The 26024-nt window shown below is 43.1% G+C and overlaps 1 protein-coding gene across 1 annotated transcript in view; it reads right to left on the minus strand.

Moving 5' to 3' along the window:
* Positions 1–21130, minus strand: part of LOC135881610 (uncharacterized) — a 48180-nt gene extending 27050 nt beyond the window's left edge. Inside the window, exons 1-4 of the mRNA XM_065408267.1 lie at positions 21115–21130; positions 12094–12280; positions 9125–9216; positions 7946–8178 (exon numbers count right to left, since the gene is read on the minus strand). Coding sequence (XP_065264339.1) covers positions 7946–8178; positions 9125–9216; positions 12094–12280; positions 21115–21130 — 528 coding nt within the window. The remainder of the gene's footprint in view (positions 1–7945; positions 8179–9124; positions 9217–12093; positions 12281–21114) is intronic.
* Positions 21131–26024: the final 4894 nt, after the last annotated feature.

Below are 26024 nucleotides of genomic sequence, written 5' to 3' on the forward strand. Positions count from 1 at the left end.
TGAACACTGACCATTTATTTCTAGCTCTTTGATTCTTTCTGCTAACCAGATTCTGATCCAGGACAGGACTATGCCTCTCACCCATGACTCTCAGTTCCTTTTATAGCATCTCTAATGTTTTTTTTGAATGAGGTAGTGACCATGCTGTCATGGAGCCTAGAGGAAGTTCAAAGGCACAATGTAATGGCCCTTGCCTCTAGTAGCTCCCTGAGATCTACACAGGTCTTGGGAGATTTCTGGGTTTAGGAAGGAACCCTCTCTCACTTCCAAGGGTGAGCAAATCCCTCTGCCTCCCAGCAGAAGAACTGGGAGGAATCGCAGAGGGTATAATAACCTGAACAGAAGACCCCACACACATAACTTTTGTTGCTCTGGGTTACAGCAGAGACACCTATACATATAGAATATAAGAGAATCAAATCCTCAGGACCGGATGGCACACACCTAAAAGTAATGAAGAAATTTAAGAATGAAGCAGCTAAATTGCTCCCCAAAATATGCAATTTCATTAAAATAAGCGATTGTTATAGAGGACCCTGATGCTGATTATGATATATAATGGTGTTGATTGGTGACAGGTGGGTGGCCTTATAGATTACCTGTGTAGTGATTGATGCCCTCTCTGCCCAGAAAGCTGCTCTGGGACATTCAGAATTCAATCTGGGGCCATTTGATCTGCAGCTGCATGTGTTTCAACAATGCAACATTTCACCCATCTACCTAGAGCAGATTTAAATTCTTTTAAGCCTCGGCATTTAGACTAAAAGGAGACTAATGACGTTTCCCTGGACTGATTGTTTCTATCCCAGTAAATCTTAACAGCACTTCTCATCTCCAGCTTTTTCTCTGTCATGTTAAGACTTTGGGCAAAATGAGGAAGAGCGATATCCTGTGATGTATGAAAGGAAGAGTTATCCTTAGTAACAAATGACTTTGGAGTATGAAGTATTGTCTTATCCTCCTGGAATATGTAGTAAGGTTCATGTCTTCTAGCAGAGGTTTCAGAAACTCTTCTAAAAAGGTGATTCGGACCATCAAGCATGTATTTATGGTGAGAAAATATGGGAAATTAGATCACTCCAGTGCGGATGGATGGGTTATGAAAGCTCAACGCACCGTGGTCTGGTCAGAGGTCAGGAAGATAAGCCTGATTGTTAGTATGGATAGACATACTGCTGTAAGGCACTTAGATAGCACTGGGAGGTCTACCAGACATGCATGAGCCTATATTTATGACACTTTTTACTGTTGTGATATAAGATATCAGATGTAATTGCAGGAGATCTTAAGACCAAATCTAGGCTATTTTGTAATAAATCCAGCAGATCTGGGTCATCTGGTTTCCTGGAGCTGATCTTGTTATCGCAACACTAATAAGAGACTTTGACTATACTCCTACGTAGGCCGAAGTGGTGGAAGGTCTGTGGGAGGCTAGGAAGGTCACTGTTATTTTGGGAAAGCATCTCATCTTGTTTAGGCTTGTTACTCAGTAGCCAAGCGGTCAGGTTCAGGTAATCTGGGGAGGGAAGGAGGAGCAATCCTTTGAATAAGAGCTTGCTGGGAGGATGGATTGGAGGTCTCTTGAAAATTCCACTAGGTCTGACAACCAGAGCCAGTTTGGGTTGACTAGAATAACCATTGTTTCCTCCTTTTTGATTTTTCAAATTACCCTTCTTGCTACAGGAGGAAGACATGCAGAAGCGGATTTGGCCCTCTCTGGGCCAGAGCATCTGATCCCAATGATTTCTGGTCTGCTTCCCTAGTGAAGAAAAAGCTTTTTTGGCATGTTTTTACTGAAATAGGTCTATCTGGGGATTGCCTAGCGCCCTGGATATCAACTGGATTTCTTCATGATTCAGACACCAGTCTGAGATCGTTACCTGCTGACAATTTACCTGCTTTTGTGATCTCTTTTATGTGGAGTGACCTGCTGGAACAGCTTAGGTCATTTAGGTCACTAGCTTAGGGACAGATCTAGTTATTCTTTCTCGTGTCTTTAGTCCAGAGGAATCCATGAAATTCCTTCATGATCAGGCTTCCCTCTGGTGTAATCTCTGCACATGAGATCAGAAGACACAAGAGCTGGCAATAAAGATACATGGATGACACTCACTTTTGTGTCACCTCGGCTCTGTGCCTGGATTTTAGTGATTATCTCCTGCCTGGGGAGACTGTGGCCCTGCCGGTCTCTGATGAAGCTTTGGAGAGGAGAGAGGATGCAGAGGCCTCAACAAGCCATCCGGTCTCTCACCCCCTTCCACTGGCAGAGTGAGTCCTATGGGCAGGGAGCAGTTGTGGCTAAAATCCCCTGAAAGGTAGCCCTGGCTCTATTTGGGCAGGATTTAAACAGAGAGAAAGTGTAAGCTCTGTTTGGGGAGCAACGCACATAAAATATTGGTACTGTAAGGGAGCGGATAGGATTGGAGGGGGGGGAATTCTTCTCGATGCCATCCCCAGAAGTACCTTTAAAATATGGGATTGCAATGGGTAGAGAAGGGTTGTGGCCCAACCCAGGACACCTTGGGCAGTCTGACCTGTCTTTACTATTTGCAGGAAGTGAGATGCAGCCCAAGTATCTTGGACCGGGTGAGAGGCTGAGATCCAGAAGGAAATCATCTGTCTGCAAAACATTTGGCTGAAACCCACTTGGGAACAATTTCTGTGCAATCCCCATCCCTCTGCTACAGAAGCATCAAGACAAATTGTCTTAATCCAGGGTTAGCTTGGCTGCCTGCAATTATTGTTTTTTCTTACAGTAAATAACTATTTCTTTTAAAAAAAAAATCATAGAACTGTGTAGTGTATTGAAAGTACGCTGGAAGACAACATGTTAAAGAGCATAGAACTATTGCTAGTTATGGGAGGAAAAAATTAGAGAAAAGACACCCTGAATAAGCAAATGAATGAATCTTCTGCCAAATCTTATTTAAAACCTGATGTAGTCTTGACTGGAACCATGGCTCACTCCAAGTACCTCCAGACTCGCTCAGCAGAATGACTGTCCAGTTTCTTTGATATGGATCGTATAGTCAGTATATTCTAATAAAGATAAACTCCAAACTCATTACCTTTGATACGCCTTGTTCTTGACCTAAATGTAATAGTAATTTTTCCTTAGGGTACATGATATACATGAAAAAGTTCAACTTCCTTTTAAAACACCATTAGAATATTTTACTGTATGTGGACATACACTCTGGTTACTCCTAAATGCTATTCTATTGAGTACAGTTTATATTCACTGGCAAAGCTAAATCTCAGGGGAAGCTAGAGAGGGAATGCAATTTCTAGTAATAACAGCTCACAACAGTGAATACTATCCACTTATCCCCACAATTTCCAGCTATTTTGGACTCCTTTCTGAATTAACCTTTCATATCAAAAGGAGCAATTCTGCACACTAGAGACTCCGACACAATTTCATGCATAATTTATTCACTCAGTTCAACATTAAACGCAGAGTCCTTGACTTTGTCAAGGTGGATTCTGTTGGCAGACTTCACAAGCAGCAAAACAGGAGAAATGAGATCTGCAACTCAACCTATTCACCTATTCTCTCTGGTAAAGAGGCAGTGGGGGGGGGGGAGAGAAAAAACCTTACATGGTTGCACAATGCCCTGTAATCAGCGCAATCTTCTGCAAGCACGTTATTTTTTTCACGTTGTATTTTAGATTTTGAAATGGACATAACAAAAACAACAGACTTGAATCATTTCCCCTGCACTTTGCATTCACCTTGGGCCTGATCCTGCATTCTTTGTTCAACAAAAACTCCCGCACGAGTCAATGGGAGTTTTGTATGCAGGATTGGGCTCATTCTGTACAACCCTTGCATATGTGTGAAGGCATGTTATTCAGAAAGAACACCACACATCAGAGTATTTTTTGAAAGGGCTTTGTTTGGAAATGACTCTGAAGTGTCAATGTGAGCATCAGAAGTCTGAACACAGAAAAGGGAAGCTTCCATGCTTATTTCAAAAGAGTTTAAAATTATTGACGTCATTGTGCATAGATGTATGCAACATGCCTCTTTTTTTTCCCTCACTCAGAAAGAAATGTATTTTTGGTCATTCATCTGTACCAAATCCGGGACCCAAGAGATTGGTTTTTCATGCAAGCAAGTGGATTAAGAACACCTCATGCTAGGCTACCACTGCCCTTTGCTGCCTATTTTCACTTGCACCTAAAGCAGATTTGAACCAAGTATTCAAATGTGAAAAGGCTATTGCATTATTATTATACAGTATGCCTCTTCCGTGGACGGATTTGTATATGTCAGCTACCGGCAGGAGGTAGGTCCCTACACACCCGGTGAATCCCTTCAGAAGTGGTAGCTACATTTCTAGGAAAGATTTTACTGCACTGCACATAAAGTGTTGCAGGTGAGGAGAAGTTGTCCAAATGCATTAACAAACATGCAGCTTTTCACTATAAGCGGCATGTCTATCTCAGGCCCCGCTCCAGCAAAGCACTTAAGCATGTGCTCAACTCTAAGCATATGAGTACACCCATTAACTTCAATGGGAGTACTATGCTAATCTAAATACCGTTCAACCTGGTAGCGTTCTGAGGCATGGATGGAATACATAGTGCTCAGAAAATATGCCAGGCAGTCCTATTAAAGATGATTTTGGCATGCATGATGTATCTTCCCAGTGTTGGTGGCATGCAGTGTTCACAGAGTTGATTTCTACCTGCAGTGCTAAACAAAACAAAGCCATGCAATAGGATGTGCAGAGCAGGTAATCTTTGACAAAGGGACTAAGAAACTTGCTACGTTTATATATCTAAGTAACTAGAGGGAGAGGCTTTAGGAAGCCTGCATGGGGGGATATATGTATCCTCTGTGCTCTGCTGCTATGCTTCATGGACGTTCCATCACGGCAGTAGAGAGGGCTCTGGGGATGGAGTGAATTAGGAAAGCTGTGGAAGCATGTCCAGTAGATATGACCTATATGGATCAAATTTACTGAATAGCTGTGGGCACAGTTCCTGTGGAGACTGTTGCAGATTACGGGCCACAGTAACACTCAAGGAGAGTTTTTGTTGCCACTCTATGACTTGGGGGTCAGGACGATTCTGTCTCCCATAACCCCGTGGAGCATCTGTGAAGAGAACTAATTTATTGGGGTTCTGCCATGGAAGAGAGCATTTGGGCTGAGCTTTCATCTCTTCATAAGTTTAAGACCAGAAGGGACCATTACATCATCTAGTCTGACCTCCCACATATCAAGACATTAAATTTCACCCAGAGAATCCTATGCTGAGCCCAATGACTTGCTAAACTAAAGCATTTTAGCTCTCAGGAGACTCATCTATTGTGCACCACCGGCAGAGGATAGGAGAGAGATTTAGGCACCAATGTCACCAGAAGGGAACTGATTAGGTGACATATGTCCTGATGATCCTACCAGGCAACCCATGCTCCATTCTCCAGAGGGAAACAGAAAACTCCCAGTGTTGTCAGCCCATCTGACCCACAGGAAAATTCCTGGTGGTCAGTTAGACCCTGAGCACGACACACCGATCAGGCACCTAAGACAGTGGATTTTCCATACTACCTCAGAGCACCGGTTCACCACAACGATTTCTAGCTCTAAGGTTAGAAGGAAGAGGCTAACACACGTCTCATTGAGCACCTGTGTAAGGTACACAGATATCTGACCACTTCAATAGAAGAACATAACTAAAAACATCTTTTGGCTCTAAGAAATCAACTCGAGCTGCACACAGACATTTTCAGCTCTCATTTTCACAGGTTTACCTAAAAATGTCACTGGGATTTTCACAGCTGCCCAATGGAGGTTAGAAGCACAACTCGTCAATTTCAAAGGGAATTGTGCACCTAAACCCACCCCCTGTTCTTTATAAAATGTAATATCTTTTCCATGAAAAATGTTACTGTCATTATTGCTGTACCTTAAACAGTTTTTTTCCCATGTACAAAAGAACATAAGAACCGCCATACTGTGTCGGACCAATGGTCCATCCAGCCCAGTATCCTGTCTGCCGACAGTGGCAAATGCCAGGTGCTTCAGAGGAAATTAACAGACCAGGGCAATTATAATATGATCCATCTCCTGTCATCCAGTCAGAGCACTTGGTAGTCAGAGGCTTAGGGACACCAGAGCATGGTGCTGCATCCCTGACCATTTTGGCTAATAGCCATTGATGGAGCTATCCCCCATGATCTTATCTAATTCTTTTTTGAAGCCAGTATTGTTTTGACCTTCACAACATCTCCTGGCAATGAGTTCTACAGGTTTTAGTTACTCTAACAAAATTCCCATCTCCTAAGAGAGTGATCCTACTCCTGTTGAAGCCAATGACAAATTGTCCATTGACTTCAGTGGTGCAGGGTCAAGCGCTGATACAGTAATTCTTCAATTGTTTCATAACAAGGAATCCACAGCCATGAGGCAATAAGCGCCTCCAACCAAATACCGAACACCTTCGACTCCCACTAGCTTAAATGGGAGTTCAAGGCATTGAGCCTCTTTGCAGGATTGTGCTTGGAATGTTCTTTTGGTGGTTGCTGATAAGAAGCAACAGGAAGATATAAAATCAATTGCAGCATTATGTTTCAAGGATTTAATTTTCGTGCCTTCGCTCCCATTCTGGTCCCTTCTTTAATCTCTTCACAGCAGGTACCCCGCCTGCCTCTACATATTTTAATTCAGTCACAGTAAGTCAGTTGCACAGAATGAGCACTAGAGAGCAACAGCAATTCAATTATTTTCACACTCACTGCAGGGAGCAAGGATTTTAAACACCACTCCTTGCAGGTGATCTGTATCATTTCGTGTTCAGGATGCATGCCAAAGCTCTTTGTTTCTTTCCTATCAAATGCATAGGTCACAAAAGCCAGAGGTCAAAAAGCTCCTGGCCATTCAATTTTAGAAACGAATACAATCCCTGCTAATACAAATAATGTTACAGCTGAGCCCACACTTTAAACTGACGTCATTGTCAGTCTCAAATTGATTGGCATTAGTACTAGAAATGTCCCTTACTTAATGATGCCTATCATGGGTTATCAGCAGAAATAGAACCCTCAACCTTCAGAATCAAATGTTTGGGTAGCTAACACTTCAGATAAAGGAGTGCCTCCATTAGCAGGTATCAGTGGTAGGCTTTACTCTCCCATGGGACCAGCCAATGGACAAGACAAACCAAATCTAGCTACCATGCTAGATAATGCTTTGGAAGTGGAAAACTTATGTCCTGATTCCCTGATTGTGTCATCAGTAGAAAGATATCTAGAGAGTATCACCAAAGCGAAGACCTCTACCACTTCAGCTACAGAACTTGGTCCATCTTTTATAAATTGTACCAGATGGCTAGTCTCTGTGGGGTCAGTCACAGAGGGCCACGTGTATACTTTGCCCATGTGTTGCTTTGGGAATTATAGGCTCTGATCCAAAGCCCATTGAAGTTAGTGGAAAAGCTTCAACTGACTTCTATGGGTGTGATCCAAAGTCCACTGAATTTAGAGATGAATTGTTCTCTTGATTAAAAAGTTTCAACGCTTCTAGATAGGAAACAGAAACAATACCATGTGATTTAGCGGTCCAGTCACACACCAGGAATAACAAATAGCCCCAACTAAATAGTTGAAATGAACAGTTCATGAACAATCCACGCACTGAACATTTTTTTGCATATTTGCAAATGACAAAGAAATCAGGATAAATCAGCAAACAACCTGTGGACAGGAAATAGGACTAAATCTATTTGCAAACAATACCACAACCAGCTCTAAAACGAATGTCCCCTTCCTTAAGATTGTAACCACTTTGGGCAGGAAATGTCTTTTTGTTCTGTGTTTGTACAGCATCTCATGTTAAACGGGATCCTGGTCCATGACTGGGGCTCCTAGATGCTACAATAATACAAATAATGAATTATTATTATTAATTAATAAACAAATAATAAGTGAGTTTACCTCCAAAGTGTCTGCTATTGGTCCCACTTTCACACTTATCTGTTTAACATGAGATGAGTAATCAGACGCTTCCTGGCTTTTCACTCCAAGATATGGCTCTACTGCACATGCAGTTATTTTTCCATCATCTGGCAATGCCTCCACCATAGCAAGGATACTGTAACCTTTAAGCCTGCCAATTAATAAAATCCTCTTGGCTCCAATCATATGAACAAACATCCTGAGAACTTGGCCTATTCAAAGAATAGAACAAACTGTTAAAAATAACCATATTAAAGACAATACACTGTACATTGTTCACAATGAAAATTAAATCTAACTTCTAAGTGATCATCTTTTTTTTTTAAATCACATCTTAAAACACTTTAGAATAGGAGTTTAACAACAGAATATGACAGCATCTCCTCTAAAATGCTGCTAACGACAACAGAATAAAGGTACTGGTTTTAAGTGTAGAATCTTTATCATCAATGCTGGTATTGTTTAAGTGCTTGTTAAATAGTGCTTGAAATATTGCATATTTTAACATTCCCCCCAGAAGAAAATGGCTTTAAGATGTCTCCTGTATTCTTTCTGGGACCAGGTTAAAAAAAATCACATTACCTTGCATTTGCTCTTAGAGTCATTATCCCTAGACAGCACCATCATTTAAGAAATTTATCATCAGCGCTGTCCTTTGAACAATGTATTAGTGTAATACATTACAAGAGTGCTTCACTGCAATGATGTATCACGGAAAAGATGGCAACATTTGGGAAGAATGAGTCCAGGAATAGATTTAGTGCAATAGCTTTGCACGTGAACACAACCCCAAGTGTCGTTAGTTTGGAAAGGACCAATACTTGCCCCACTGCAAGCACACTTATACAACCTCTGCCAACCTGCCATTTTTAATTAAAAAATTGCCCTTCACCCCATTAATCTGATCTCTTTATTGTTTGTGAAAGAGGCAGAGCAGGTTTGAAAATTAGATTTTCAAGAAAAATGAAGAAGAATCCAACCATAGAAAAACCTCTCATTTAAATCCTTTTTGTCCCAAACACTTTCACATTGTCTGCCTACACCCATCAAACCTTCTCTCCGGGTGCATGGGATATAGTGGGATGAGCATCATGGTCTTACTGGTATCTGGCATTCAAAGTTTGTAGCATTTAATATGACTCGGACTGATGGACTTGCCTTTTAGATAGCCAGAGGCGCATTCTTTATGAGGCTTAACTTTCGTTTCAACTCCTGCGACGTTCGGTTGCCAGCCTTCAAGTGAGTCTGTTCTAAAAAGGAAACAATCAGCTGAGTGTTATTGTCTTGTACAAAATCTGCAAATCCCTCCCCTCCCCTCCCCCTCCACACACACATACACAATGACATGAGACAGGGCATGCCGGCAAATAATGGAATGATATGCAAGAACATTGGGGCCCGGAAGAACAACTGGTACCCTGAACGACAAGGGTCCCCAGAGGGCTCTGTAGCAGGCAAGTAGCATCACAAGAAGAAAAAAGAATAGACTGCTCTGCTGCGGTAAGTTCCAGAGCCTCCTATGCTCCACAAGTCACAGAATGCAGTGTCAATCTAGCTCTAGGATAGCAAAAACTCCCCAGGCATCAGGTGGGCTGTGGTCATGATTTATATAAAACAGAACAGCTGTAAAGAAAAGGAGATCCTTCATTGAGAGCTGATGTGTGGCACCTCCCCAGCTGTTCTTGGTATATTATCTCTGTGACCTCCATGGAACACTGCTCTTCTGGGCTGGCAACTCCAAAACGGAGCTACTGCCTTCAGAAGACTCAATTCCTTGGAGATGGAGCTCATTTAACCTCCGCCCTGTAACCCGGGAAGAACCCACTGGACATCAGGAAACTCCCTGAAGATAATCTTGGGAGTCGCCAGGCATTATTCCACAGAGCCTAACTAGCATACAGTGTATGCCAATCAAACAGGGCTAAATAAGGGTATGTCTCCACGGCAACTAAACACCCTGGCCTGTGTCAGATGATTTGGGCTTGTGGGGCTCAGGCTACAGGGCTGTAAAACTGCTATGTAAAGATTCAGGCTTGGGCTGGCAGCCGAGTGCTGGGACCCCGGGAGTAGTGAGGCTCTGCTTTGGAAAGAAGACAGCATGGGATACCAAAGGAGGCAAGAGCCACCAGGCAGGCGAGATTCCCCCATCCGAAGAGAATAGCCGCCACCGCTGTCAATCCCAGGAGGCTCGTGACGCTTCTGCAGGCCAGAATTTTAAGCCACGGAAGCTATTTTTACTCTCCTCCCCCCGCCAACCTTCAGTAAAATGAGAAAGAATTCATAACCCATATCAGACACACTCAGATAATCCAAGCCTTGACGAGCTGAACATTTCCTATAACCTCTTTTCTGCCCCTCACAAATGCTTTAACAACTTTAATAAGATAATGTATAGCTATTATCATACAGCTAGCGCAAGTCAAACAACTATCAGCTATTATTTCAGCAACAGAACTAATGCTCAGCGTTCCCGTAATCCACAGACTGGAACAGTTTACACATTGTCAATTTCAGAAAGAACTGGCTTTTTCCACAGATCAGAATTTATGCTGATAGATGGGAACTATTTAGCAGACCCTACACACCCAGGTAATATGCTGCAGCTCAAAGAGGAATAATGAGGGTATCAACTGGACTTCTGAATTAATGATACCTAAAATTAGTTTAATTAATTAGTTTAGTTACTAAAATAATTTAGTTAGCAGCATAATTAATATTTGTAGAGCACTTTTGAGATAAAAGCTCTACTGCATACAAAGGCAATTATTGCTGGGCTGAATCCTCAGGCTCCTAATATGTTTTATATAGAAAGTTCATCTGTGTTTACTCCTAACTAGAAGAAGCAAATAGAGAACAGTGTTTAAAAAAACCAATGGCTGCATTCGAGCAGGATCTCCAATGTTGCAGACTGTTAAAAACACAGCTTGTTCTTATTATTAGTGGTTAAATCCTGACATTCTTTCTGAGGTCTTGATCCTGCAATGAGCTCCACATGGGGGGATCCCTGTGCCTGGACAGAGCCCCAGTGAAGTCCATGTGAAGGTCACGGCAGAATTGGGGCCTCAGCTATTAACCAATTGTTTTGCCAAGTCCTTCCTCAGACAAACTCCCTGGTTTTCCAGGAACAGAGAAGAATCAAGCCCCTTCTTTCTTGGCTCTCCTAAAACCAGTCCAAAAAACCATTGCACTGTGGGTTTTTAACGAGTTCTAAAAGAGAAGACAACTGTTAAATGGTACGCATATGGTGAATCTACCAAGGGGAGCGGTGGATTCACCATCTCTTGAAGTCTTCAAATCAAGACTGGATGCCTTTCTGAAAGATATGCTTTAGTCAAATACAAGTCCTGGGGCTCAATATTGGTAACTGGATCACATTCTATGGCTTGTGTTATACACAAGGTCTCTTCTATTCAGGTTGTTATACCATGTTAATCACCACAGTATCTGAGCGTCTACCACTGGTGCATTAAGGAACATGACTAACATCTGTCTTGGCCTGGTCTACACTGTGTGTGTGGGGGGGGGGAATCGATTTAAGATACGCAACTTCAGCTACGAGAATAGCATAGCTGAAGTTGACTTATCTTAGATCGACATAGAATCACTTACTTCGCGTCCTTGCGGCGCGGGATCGATGGCCGCCACTCCCCTGTTGACTCCGCTTCCGCCTCTTGCCGTGGTGGAGTTCCGGAGTCGATGGCAGAGCGATCGGGGATCGATTTATCGCGTCTACACTAGACATCCCCGATAGATCGATCACTACCCGCCGATCCGGATAATGTTTGTTTTCTCATCCTCTCCCCAGTGCAGTTTTGGTTTGGATTTTTTTATTATTATATTTTAAATATATAATGTATAACAAACATGTAGCAATGTGTGTGTGTTTGCACACACGCCCCCCACCCCACACAGGTACATTGCTTTGTGTTTGTGTTAGAGAAGGCAAGGTTAAAGAAATGTGCCTTGCACTTTACAGTGGAAGGAGGTGAGGTGGTTGTTCCTGCAGGAGTTTATTCCACAGTCTTGGGGCAGCCCTGAGATTATGGATCCCTTAGGCCCTTAAAATCTACGGCTTTAGGGATCAGACCATGAGACAAATGCACAAGGTAACAAATAAATCTCATTACTTCTTTGCAGTTGCCATTGCGTCCAGGTAAGGGTCCAGTCCAACAGCAACCTCCAGAGCTTTCTGTAAATAATGCTTTAGCTGTTCGGGAACACGCGAGTCACTGTGTGCTATTTCTCTGGCTTTCCTAAGGTTCTCAGCAATGAGCCCCATTGGTGTTTCTGAAAGAGAAAACAAAAAAGGAAGTACTTTTCAAACTGAATGTGGCAGTACCTGGTCCAGTGATTTTGTGACTGCTTAGGGTTTAATGGTTGTCCAGTGGAAAATGGGGGGGTGGGGGAGAGAAGTGGGGGGGCAAAATTAAAACTTTTCTGGTTTTGAAACCTGGAAACCAAATTTTGTTTTTTTGACAAAATGAAAACAAAATAAAACAATTCCATAAAAAATCCAAACTAAGTAAAAAAAAAAAAAAAAAATCCAGACATTTTTATTGAAAATATTCATCGAAAATACATAGAATTTTTCAACTTGCTCTTGTAGATGTCAAGACCTTCTGCTCCAAAACATGCAGGCCCCTCTCACCTGACTTGAAGGAAAATCTCCATTAACTGTAGAAACAGCCACTAAAGGGCATTTGATGTGCACATAAACCACTGGTGAGTGTGTTACAGGATCCTTTCTGTGCCTGATTTACGGGGGCAGAGTCGGTTATAGCCCCAGCAAGGAAACCTCGGCTTTTCAGTTTATGATTCTAGCTCCAGCGGTCCTGGTTCAATCCCTGTGTGTCTGCCAAGATGGAGTTGTCGCTCTCTCTTGCGCGCGCGCACACACACACACACGACATTCTGTCTGGTACAGGGCAGTGGTATGCACGCAAACAGTATTACACGTTCCACCAGTCAGACAAAGTTTGTCTTAGAGCACCTGGGTGTTTAAAATGAACATGCTGGCACTGGTCCATGGTTCAAACTGTTCATTAGCGAGGGTCAAGAATTTTTGACAAAGCAGGTTTTTTTTTTTTTGGAGAGGAGAGACTGACTCTACACCTTGGTGCTCAGGGCACTCTCGTGGGATGGGGGAGAACCAGGTTCAAGTCCCTGCTCCAAATTAGGGACTTTGACCTGGGTGTCCTCCCCCCACACTCCCATAGCACATGACAGCCTTAAGCACTGGGCTGTTGGCTTCTCTGGGGTCGCCCTTTCTCTGCGTTGGATTCTGTGAAAATTTTTGAAAGGTCTTTGGTTTGTCTCACTGATGAACGGGAAAAACTTCTGAAATCTCAAACATTTTCACAGGTTGGGAAAACCGTTTGGGAAAACCGTTTCTTGCCCCACTCTGCTGTCACTGAACTATACCATATTCAGCTACAGGCACAGAAATCAGCACCTTCTGCTTCAAAAACACTTGAGTTAAGGCAACTGCGCTATTAAGCACTGCAGTATTAGGACTTCTATCTGTAGCAGTAAGTCATCAGCAGGGACTGAACGTGGCGGTTCTGATTTTCAAAGCACTTGAGCTAAAGAACCGCTTCTGGTAGGTTAGTGACAGGAGCAGACTCTCAAACCTCTCTACATGATCAAGGAGAGTAGCTGCACTACATCTGGGAGTGAGCCTCCCAGGCCAGGTTCCACTGACTTGTGCAGTCTCGTGCGAACGCACTAACAATAGCTGTGTAGACCTTGCTGCTCAGAATGGAGCTCGGGCTTTCAAGGAGACAAAGAAACACTCCCAGATCTTTTTCATGAACCAGCCATGGGCGGCGACTCTGTGGGTGCTCCGGGGCTGGAGCACCCACAGAAAAAAAAATAGTCACAGCTGTTCGGCAACTCGGGGAGGAGCTTGGGGGAGGGCGGAGATCAGCGAGCGGGGACCTAAGGGAGGGGTCAGAAAGAGGCAGAGTGAGGGCAGGGCCTTAGGAGAAGGGGCAGAGTGGGGGCGGGGCCTTGGGATGGAGCAGAGCACCCCCAGGGAAAAGTAAAAGTCGGGGCCTATGGAACCAGCCACTATCAGATAAGACGCTTGCAGCGACATTTCTTCAGGTAGAGAGAAGCAGTGACACACACATCACACTGCACAGAGCGTTTCCAATAGCAGCTCACTCAAGGCTAGGGTGACCAGATGTCCCGATTTTATATGGACAGTCCCGATATTTTTCTTTTTCTTATAAGGCTCCTATTACCCCCCACCCCTGTCCTGATTTTTCACACTTGCTGTCTGGTCAGCCTACTCAAGGCGCCCAGTTGCAAAGTCTTGGCACGTGACATTCATGCTGCCTTTTTTGCACAGGTTCTCACTGTCGGCTTCTAGCACCGTACAGTGAAAATCAAATGACAGGGGATATGAGGTGGGGAGCATGGAACGCTCCATAACAGCAGCAGTACGATCCAGTATAACAATTGATTCACGTTAGCAGAATTCTTCCAATCTCCATTTGTCAAAACGCATGTTATGCTGTGAAAGGATCTGATGACAGCAATTTCAGGGCAGGACAAATCAAGCCATTTTAACACAAGGAGGGGGTGGAGCGGTTTTCTGAAGGGCAATGTTTTAGTCTCTCTGTGATAGAAAAGCTGCTAAAGAACATCACAGCAGCAAAAAGGACCAAAGAGCCACAGCCTTGGCTCCCGAGGGCCTGATCAGCACCACAACCTGCAGGGAGTCCGGGATGGATGGCCACACCCACCCACACGTAGTACTCTTGGGTGGGGAGTGGTCTCCTCAACAGGGAGGTCTGTAATGGAACTGCAACTACATGCCTCCACCTACTGACTTACAAACTGTGCCTGAGCCGAGGATGAGGACAAGGTGCAACAGCCGGCGAGCTGGTCACAGAATGACCTGGCAGCAGGATTCCATCTCCCCCGATGACTGAAGAGCGTTCATACGAACAGCTCATAGGCAAGCCCCTGCGCACTGACCTCACTCCCCAGCAGGAGCACCGGGCGGGCGGAGCAGGTCGGGGCATGGGGGTGCCATTTTTCCAGGGCCCCCCCAATTGACCGGGGCCCCGGGCACAGGCCTCATTGGCCCAGTTGCTAATTCTCCGCTGCCGAGGGTGATCTGTTCTGTAGCTGTCACAGTAGGCAGATGTGGATAATCTGACCCCACATTAGATCTCATCCTGATCTCTAATACGTAGAAATTGGCTTAAGCCCTGAAGCATGAGGTTTAATATCCCTTGCAAAAATGTTTATCATTAATTATGATAACTCTGCATATCCACAGAAATGTCTAATCCCTTTTTGAATCTTACTAAATTCTCAGCCCCAACAACTTCTGGTGGGCATGAGTTCCCTGGTCCAATTACATGTTTGGCGACAGTCTATTTCCTCATATTAGTTTTGAATTTGCCAGCTTTTAATTTAATGGAATTAAATTATGTTCTTGTATTGCAAGGGAAGAAGAAAAGACGCTCTGATCTATCTTTTGCAGAGCATTTCTTATTCACTCTTAACAAGCAAAGGTTTTATTGACAATGCAGGAAAAGAAAAGGGTTTGCCTCCAGTCTATGATTTTAGTTTGAGTAACAGACGCAGATTCAGTTAATTCTCCAGAACATTTGCCTGCCAATCAAAAGAGATTTTGTAACTCAACCCCACCTTTATTATAACACCAACCTCAGGTGCCAGGAATTGTGAAATGGAGAGAGATGGTGAGAGCTACGTGCCAACATCAAGTCCATAAGCATTACACAATCCCCCCAGGAAGTGCTGCACTTATTAATGATACCTGGGCCCAACAGCAGAGGTCAGAATTGCTTTAGTTTATGCAAGTCCCAGACAAGTCCAATCAGGACACAATTCATGGCTAGCTCCCTATCAAAGGCTAGCTCCCTATCAAAGGCTACATATAATTTTAAAAGTTCAGCATAGTATTTCTATTCTGCATAATCTAGGTAAGTGATAAGAAAACATTGAAGCAGCCACTCCCCTCCTTCGTTGCTTTGGGGAAGGACCTGCCATTTTTTGATTGCTTGGTTGTATAACACCAAGCACAAAGAGACTCCAAACTGGTTGAGGCTTCTAGGCACTATCACAATACAAATAATAATAACTCCCTCCTTTTCAGTGTTCACCACACATATTTGACTCCATTTTCTTTTTTCTTCCCTAAGTTTCTCTTGAAGACAGCAGATCCCCCCACAATCTCCTTTCGACACCGGTCTTCCTTCTCTTCACCCCATTCCCCTCTTTCTACCATTCTGCACCCTCCCCAGCCAATCTAGCAACATAATTTCAATGTGTGTGTGTGTGGGAGGGAGAAACTGACTCGCCAGAAGTTGGAGAACACTCCCAGGTCCAAAGCCGAAAAGGATCCACAATCACAAGGCAGGCAGAAGCTACTTGGAGCTGCTGGCAGCTGCCCACTGAGTGGAAAGATAAAAGGTGAAAGACCCAAGTCAACCTTCTTCCCCTACACTCACCTCCAGTGCAGAGTCAATGACTATACATATAAAATGAGGGGATCTAAATTACCTATTACCACTCAAGAGAGAGATCTTGGCGTCATTGCGGATAGTTCTCTGAAAACATCCACTCAATGTGCAGCGGCAGTCAAAAAAGAGAACAGAATGCTGGGAATCATTAAGGAAGGGATAGATAATAAGATATCATATTGCCTTTATATATCTGTGGTACGCCCACATCTTGAATACTGCATACAACTGTGGTCACCCCATCTCAAAAAGGATATATTGGACTTAGAAAAGGTTCAGAAAAGGGCAACTACAATGATTAGGGGTACGGAACGGCTGCCATATGAGGACAGATTAATAAGACTGGGACTTTTCAGCTTGGAAAAGAGACGACTAAGGGGGGATATGATAGAGGTCTATAAAATCATGAATGGTGTGGAGAAAGTAAATAAGGAAGTGTTATTTACTCCTTCTCATAACATAAGAACTAGGGGCCACCAAATACAATTAATAGACAGCAGGTTTAAAACAAACAAAAGGGAGTATTTTTTCACACAATGCACAGTCAACCTGTGGAACTCCTTGCCAGAGCATGTCATAAAGGTCAAGACTATAACAGGGTTCAAAAAAGAACTAGAAAAATTCATGAAGGATAGATCCATCAATGGCTATTAGCCAGAATAGGCAGGGATGGTGTGCCTAGCCTCTGTTTGCCAGAAGCTGGGAATGGGCAACAGGGGATGGATCACTTGATGATTAACTGTTCTGTTCATTCCCTCTGGGACACCTGGCATTGGCCACTGTCGGAAGACAGGATCCTGGGCTAGATGGACCTTTTGTCTGACCCAGTATGGCCGTTCTTATGTACTTACAAGTGAAGGCTTGATCCAGCAAAAACACAAGAATGTGGGTAAGATTAAATCTTTGCAAGATCAGACCTGTATAGCATCCACTGGGAGGCTTGAGTTATAGGCTCAGATGGACCCTGTCTACTATATGAAATAAAACAGGAATCCAAGGGTATTATCTAACTCCTGGTGAATCAGTTTTATTGTTACACAATGAAGCTGGATTGAAGGGGAAGGAGGGTGAAGTAGAAAGAGGTGAAGAGTTTGCAGGCTGGGCAAGTAAACAGAGGAGGGGGGGTTCTGGGAAGTGCTAAGTGTAGCGGTCGGGGGGAGATCTTGTCTTCAAGAGAAATGGGAAAATATTGTCAAATAAATGCCTATTAGTGATAATCTGGCATATCAGGCATCAGAACTTGCCTTAAGATAGTTATGTTCTTAAATTTTTGCAAGGTGAGGATCTACAGCTGGGGAAAGGAAGGGGAAAGAGGAGTGGATGGGGGATCCTGAGAAGAGAAAAGCAACTTAATTAATTACACACAATCACTTAGGGAATCATTATTATTTGTGAGTAATTATGTTCAATAACTTTTTTATTTCATGTGCATCGTTTAAATTCAGGAATTTTACCACAATACTCTATTTTAAAGGGCAGTGCCTTGTTTAATACATGATTTATAGAGAGACCACCATCATCATTTGTGTATGCTGGCATGCACCACGTGCCACACACTTCCCAGACAAAGAAGGGTTCCTGAAGGAGCTCAGAGTCTCAGAACAGATGGATGATAGGGGAAATGGGACAGACAAATAGGGATTTAGTAGTCCGCATGGCAGAAGTGGGAACTGATATGTGCGATGGGTGGGGACCGTAAGGATGAACTCAGAGAGGTTGTACCGTACATAGGGACCCATGCTGAAGAAGGCAAAGAGATGATTGTGCACCAAGCTAACAGATGCCAGGGATAGTTTGGGTTTTGCAAAGACAAAGCCAGGGATGACTGGCCACAGGGCCCATTTTTTCTGAACCCCGGAGGTATGAGGGGAGCAGAGATTGGATACGGCGGTGGCTGGTTTGCATGTATGATTCCAATTCTGGGGCCATCTCTATTTCACATGTCCCACACTCTTATTCCTTCCTTATAGTAACTAGGGCCATTTTATAACCACAATCGGGGCCAGATTTTCCAAACAGCTCCAAACAAGCCCTTCCCTCCTCCCCTCCATTTAGTCACCAAAGTAAGGTCTGGATTGGCAGAATGGCTCTGCACGTTTGGGGCTGAATCCGTTTGAAAATCTGGCCCTAAATGCTACAATGGGACGAGCTGAGCACTTGACAATCTAACTCAATCAGACACTTCGGGATGGTTTTGGCAGTCAGCCTCAGTGATGCATCTCAGGCATTGGCAACATCTCCCTGCAACATTCACCAGGTCTGATTTCATAACTGTACACCCACTGAGACACTTTCCCAAGTATCTGTGTTCACATAAACCACAGGAGCAAAACTCAAACGGTTTCTTTGCATCAGCCAAAGTCTAAAAATAGAATCATAGACGTAAAGGAGAAGCTGGATTCTACTGAGACTTTCTGGGCCAAATTTTGCAGTTGGAACCCATATATATTAAAAGTCCACAGTACCAAAAGGGACCATGTGGTCTTCAAATGGCTGATCCTGTGCTTTCAGCAGAACTCAACAGCCAGAGGAAATGAGAGGTTGCTCGACAAAGGATCCGATCCAAACCTCTTTGAAAGCAATGAAAAGACTCGCATCGACTTCAGTGAACTTTGGATCAGACAGTGTTACATTCTCAGTCCCTGTGTACTTCAGGCGGGTCAAAACTCTGAGGACCCTTGCACTGAAACATTTCCAGACATGAGGTATTTAGTATGAGGCAACAGGTGACCGAGGAAAGCAAGAGAAAACACAAGTTGACAATAGCTTCTCTTTTACCTGTTACCTTCTTTGCAGTGTTACTGAAGAGCTGAGAACTCTTACGTACTCATCTGCCTATGATAGGTATGTCCTGAAGTCAGGATAGCAAGGCTAGTAATATAAAGAAAATCATTTTCATAGATGAAAATGGAATGTCATATATAATGTTCTATGTTGAGAACCTGATGCACAGTCCTGAGAAATCAATGGGAGTTTATTGACCCCCGTGGACTTTGAATCAAGCCAGGATGGGTAAAAACAAATGATTTTTTTAAAAATTGAATTTTCATTTTAATCAGATTTTATTTAAATATATTTTTCTTTTTAAAAAATAAACCTATTTGAAAATAATGTCAACCGATATTAAGGCTTAGATTTACTATAATAATCTACTAAAATCTTTTAAATTTAAATAAAATAATAATGTTCGATCAGTAGGTTTGCTGCCAAAGCTTTAAAGAAATTCAAACTACTGAACTGGTAAAAGTAACTGACTTGGCACCTGGAACCAGAGCTTGTTGAAGTGCTATACCAGCTTCTGACAGAAGTAGCCTTTTCTGCAGGTGCAGATAGAATATTTCCTTTGTTTCAGTTTATTCAACCACTTCAGTTCCATGACTAGTTAATTCAAAGTTGAGAAACCAATAAGGAGTTGAAAAAACAGGAAAGCTCATTTTGCTCTTCTGATCTATGAATAAAAAGTAGGTGTGAAAGGATGAGATCTCCTAGTTCTAAAACCTCAAAAGAGCTGCTGACCAGAAATAATCAGTTCAATTGATAACTATCGTTCATACTTCCTTGGTTTAATATGGTTTAATAAATCAGTTTTAAACACAAACAGGTTTTAATAAAGTTATTTCCACTTTCCTTATGTGTCCCTAACCAATAATTAAATAAGAAATGCACCATTTACCATTTTCTAACATAAAAAAGGTAAAATTTAAGAACCTTAATAAGGTATGTTGCTTCAATAAATGTGTATCGATCTAGTGTATACTCCTGGTTAGTAAAAAGAAAACTTGGAAACTATATATTACAACACCCAAACTCAAGTGGTATAATTATGCAGTGAACGTTAATGATTCAAATAAATAAAAAAATAAAACATTTTGAAATATATCCTAGCTCAGGGCAATAAAGAAGAGGATTTGCTATTTGAAGAAAACAACTAGCTAAGAAAGACGTGTTTCCATAATACTGGAGAATGCCCCTAAAAAAAATAAGGGGGGGGGGGAGGAAATCGTCAGCTGGTGTCAATAGTCAGACACCGACAGTGATTTCAACAAAGCTATAACAATTTATACCAGCAAAGCTTCTGCCTGAAAGCACGTGTGCTTTTGAGAATAAAGATGATCCAGACTAGGAAACTAAGACAGTTTATACCAAGTGCTATATGAAGTGGAGAGAATCCACTGCTCTTTTAAACTATGTTGTCAATAGTATTCTCCTAAATCTTTGATAGCACTTCCTTATATGGCAAGGTCAGCTGGAGGATATGATTTACCGTCTGCCAAACATGTGACTTTTATTTCCCTATGAGGGAAAAAATGGATTGTGTCCATGTTTTAATTGAATCTAGAATGATGCACAGAGGGGGAACCCTGAAGAGACCGGCTGAGGACAGTTTGCATTGCTAAGAGTTCTGGGATATTCCCAGAACAACAGGAAACCCAGAGATTCAACTGGCATCCTAGTTCTTCCTGCTCTGCTTGCCACTCCAGACAAAAGACAACCACCTGTCCCCAATAAATCATTAATGTGCATTCCCAGCACCAATGCCTTCCCTCCCCAAACGGAAAAGGGGGAACCGATTGCTCTTGCCTGGAACCCCAAAACTCTGCAAAAGGGGCAGCCTGACTGAACGCCGCAGCAGGAGGAGAGGTTTACCTGTGGGGCGGTGCATGACGCTCCAGTTCGGCCAGATTCCGGGGGATGCTGCTGTCTCTGTGGCTGTGCAGTGCTCAGCTTGGCAGTGTGCATCCCTCTCCACGTGAGGGGCAGGGCTGAGATGGGGAGCACGTGGGCAGAGGCAGCAGAGCCTGTGGTTGCTGCTGGTTATGGAATGCTCGCCCCTGGCTTGGGCTGGGCTGCTTAGCCCCAGTTGCACCAGGCAGCGCTCGGGTTACTCCCTCCCCCAGGCATTTCCAATAGATGCACTAGGGCTGGGGAGAGCGAACCGCCTCACACAGAAGGCAGGGGAGTTTTGGCATCTATTTGTTTTATGTAAGTTGCTTGCTGGCCGCAGAGCCCCATGTCTGGGGTTTGGGAAGTTCTGGGGCTAGGGGAGAAAAAATCGGCAGTTACACAACCTTAGGGCTGCACCGTACAAAAGACTAGAGGTACGCCCCAACCAAACGCCCAGAGGCGAGTTGTGAGGGGGCACGCATCCCCCCAGATTTCTGCCAGGGTTTTGTGCCCTGCCCTGAATCCTGCTGCATACCACCAGAGCCTTTAAATTGTGACCCCTTCCCCCTCCCCCGCCACTATCAACAGTTATGTGTCGCCTCTGCAGAGCCCCAAAGTCGGGAGGAATTTGAAAGCCCCATAGCCCGCGCTACATTTCCTAAGGGGTCTCTAGCTTTACAAAAGCAGGGTGTCAGGGTGCCTATAGTTCCGAAGGCATCTCTGACGCAGTGCCTGCTGAAACACCACTGCCTGATGCTGGCGATATTGCCATGTATCGGCCTGTGCGGGATCACCCTAGTTTGGAGAAAGGGAATTGAGGAGCTGGCAGGTGAGCTCTGACGGGCTAGTGGGATCTTCAGACTTTCCAAACCCGGGTCAGAGCTAGACCTTAGAAGCTGCATTGGTCGGGTTTGCCATGTCAGCCCTCTCTTTGAATCCCGATGCCCCCCTTCTCCAGCACATCAAACATAAGCTGCTGCTCTTTCCTTTCAAGGCCCTGCACAGTCAGTCCTGGCCAGACCTGTCATCTTTCGTTTGTTATCAGGCTGTCGCTGCTCACCTCCAATCCCCGAGGATGCCGGCCTCCCATTGCCCACCTGTTAAATTTCCAAACAGGCACCTTCAAGCCTTCTCCCATTCCTCTCTACGCCCTTGGGTGGGGCTCCCTGTAAAGATCCACATATCCACCTTCAAATCCCTCCTGAGAACTTTCCTTTGCCCAGATGTCTGCAAAAGAATGGACAAAACATAGGCTACTGGTGTGTTGAGAACAGCCTATCATGCTGACCAGTACTGTCTCGCTGTTTACTTGTACTCCCCTGTCTGTCTGCATCCATCTGTTGCCTTTTGTCTTATTCTTAGATGGTAAGCGCCTTGGGGCTGTGGCAGCTTTTTTGTTCTGTTTGTACAGCACCTAGCACCACAGGGTCCTGGTCCAAGACAGGCACTCCTAGGTGCTACAGTAGTACAAATTATCCCTTCCCAGATGGGGAAAGTGAGGTGCAGTGCGGTTTAAGTGATTGGCGCAAGGCTACCCAGTGAGTCAGTGTCGGGGTTGAATTTAGAACCAACATCTCTAACCATTAGAATCTACTGATAGCTATGTAACATCCACTGCCCCTAAAGGCTTCCATTCTGCTGGCCCAGGCTGGTACGGTAGGTAATGTACCAGGTCAAGCAATGCAAGTTCCTGGTGGTAGATGGTCATCATAACTAGCCCGACATTTGAGACTAGCTTGCCAACATTTGAAGTGAAAGAGCAGATACATCATGTCTCCCAGAAAAAAGCTGAAAAAAATATAAATGGGAAATAATAAAATGTGCAGAACAAAATCATAAAAGGAAAAGCAAATAAAATATCTCTGACTTCAATCTCTTACTGCTGTTAATCAAAACAGACAAGACTAAATAGATCAACCCCCTTAGATACCCAAGATTATCCCCATATGTCACTTAGTAAACTAGGAGCCAAATTAGATCTTATAGCTCCTATAGAAACTGATGCAGCCTGCATGTGGATTGGGAGTTAATAGTTTTAGGCAAGTTTTTAGTATTGTTAGGACCAGAGCTGATGCTCTAACCATTCCACAAATCATCTCTCCACAGGTTTGCTGGGTGACCTTGGGCATGTCTTTTCTCCCCATCCTTCAGTTTCACCATCTGTAAAACAGGGATAAATCTATTAACTTCCTTTGTAAAGCACTTTGAGAAATTGTTATGAGAGCCAGGTCTTCTTGTTATTAATAATAATTAATAATGCTCTCCTTGAGGTCAAACTTACTTAAAAGATTTTATCCTAGGAAAATTCTGATTCTATTTTAATAGCCTTTTCCAGGCTAAGTTTGCTGGTCTAAATTTCAGAAGTGGTTTTCAATTTCATTTAGCCCTTCACTGAGCTGTAAATATTCTTAGAGATGCTAAATAATTCTTGTTTTATGGCTACTTGAAAACTAGTGTTCTTATAGTCTGTGGTTTTAGGCATGTTTTTAATTTTCTTCATCTTTGTTTTTCAAGTTGCTATGCAACTCCCCTATCTTATACAGTAGCATTATTTTTTCCCCTCCAAAATACAATCTCTCAGTAACACAGACAGTGTGTTCTGTTTTGCTAATTATTTGTCATTTCCCCATTGATTTTGTTCATTTCCTTAAGCGGTTTAACCCCTGGTCAGTCTACTTTTACTTTGTCTAGGCTGTTCTAATGTTGTTTGTGTCCATGCTATCTAAATGATTTTGTTTCTACCTGGAATTTGACTTGAAACTTGGCTTTAGTTTAAAATTGCTGGCTGAGGAGCTCGCTGGATCATTAATGTTGAATTTCAATAAGTCTTGGAGCACTGGGGAAGTTCCAGAAGACTGGAAGAAAGCAAATGTTGTGCCAATTTGTAAAAAGGGTAAATAAGACAACCAGGGTAATTATAGGCCCGTCAGCCTGATGTTGATCCTGAGCAAGATAATGGAGCAGCTGAAACGGAATTTGATTAATAAAGAATTAAAGGAGGGTAATGTAATTAATGCAAATCCACATGGGTTTATGGAAAGTAGATCTTGTCAAACTAACCCAATTTTTTTTTTTATTAGTTTACAAGTTTGGTTGAAAAAGTTAATAGTGCTGACATAATATACTTACACTTCCTGTAAGGTGTTTGACTTGGTACAGCATGACATTTTGATTAAAATACTGGAATAATATAAAATTAACATGGCATACTTTAAAGGATTAAAAACTGGCTAACTGATAGGTCTCAAAATGTAACTGTAAAAAGGGAATCGTCATCGTCGGTCTGTTTCCAGTGGGGTCCCAGAGGGTTGGTCCTTGGCCTTAAGCTATTTAACACCTTTAGCAATGATCTGGAAGAACACATAAAATGATAAAATTCACAGATGACATGAAAAATTGGGGGAGTGATAAATAATGAAGAGGACAGGTCACTGATACAGAGTCATTTGGATCACTTGGTAAACTGGGTGCAAACAATGTGCATTTTTAAATGGCTAAATGGAAATGTATACAGCTAGGAACAAAGAATGTAGGCCATACTTACAGGATGGGGAAGCAGTGACTCTGAGAAAGATTTGGGAGTTGTGGTGGATAAGCAGCTACTCCCAGTGTGACACTATGGCAAAAGAGCTAATGCGATCCTGGGATACATAAACAGGGGAACCTCAAGTAGGGGTGGAGAGGTTGTTTTACCTTTGTCTTGGAACTGATGCGACCACTGCTGGAATATTGTGCAAAGTTCTGGTGTCTACAATTCAAGAAGGGTGTTGACAAACTGAAAAAGTTTCAGAGAAGAGGCAAGAGAATAATCAGAGGAATAGAAAATATGCCTTATAATGATAGACTCAAGGAGCTCAATCCATTTAGCAAACAAAGAGAGTGTTAAGGGGTGACTTGATTACTGTCTAGAAGTACTACGGGGGGAACAAATATTTAATAATGGGCTCTCCAATGGCTGGAAGCTGAAGCTAGACAAATTAAGACTGGAAATAAGGTGTAAATTTTTAGCGAGTGAGAGTAATTAATTGGAACAATTTACCAAGGGTAGTGGTGGACTCTCCATCACGGACAATTTTTAAATCAAGATGGGAAGTTTTTCTAAAAGATCTGCTCTAGGAATTCTTTTGGAGAAGGTCTATGGCTTATGTTATACAGACTAGATGACTACAATGATCCCTTCCAGCCTTAGAATCTATGACCCTAGCATGGTGGTGATCAAAGGACATAATTGGCAATAGGAAGGGAGGCAGACTTTTCTGTGGGGGTGGTCCAAGACTGTGGAATTAACTTCCCCCCAGAACTAAGGACCATCACAAACTTTGTCACTTTCTTCTCCAAGTTCAAGGTGCATTTTTATCTTGTCTTCTCTGATATAAACACATGGCAACAGGAAATTCATATTAAAACCAAAAAATAACAACGCCCATCCCGTCCCCCCCACCCACACACTACCAAACCAAGACACTCTGCTGCACACACTTCTCCCTCTGGGGAGAGGATGGGAGAACAAACACAGGACAGATGTGTAGTCATGTTGCTTAATGCACTACTGGAAGGTGATCAGATTCTATGGTGATGAGCATGATACAAGACCCTATGAAGAATAGAAAAGAAAAAGAAGTCCTCAGATATTTTGCAAATTCTGACATTATCATTTGCTCTTGTTAGAGCATTCAGCTAGTCACCTTTTATGTCCTGTTATGAAGTCTAGTTCAAACATTAGTACTCATCACTGGAAATCTGATGGGCAGGTTTAATAAGGAGAACATGACATTGCTGTTTCTACCCCCATCTCCATCAAAAGCCATGTAGTTATAGTGAGCTGCTCCAGAACAGCAGAGCAGGCCACTCAACCGGCTCCCTGAAGCCACCAGAGGCTAGGAGGAATGAGC

This window comes from Emys orbicularis, chromosome 7 (assembly GCF_028017835.1).
Source record: "Emys orbicularis isolate rEmyOrb1 chromosome 7, rEmyOrb1.hap1, whole genome shotgun sequence".
NCBI classification, from domain to species: domain Eukaryota; kingdom Metazoa; phylum Chordata; order Testudines; family Emydidae; genus Emys; species Emys orbicularis.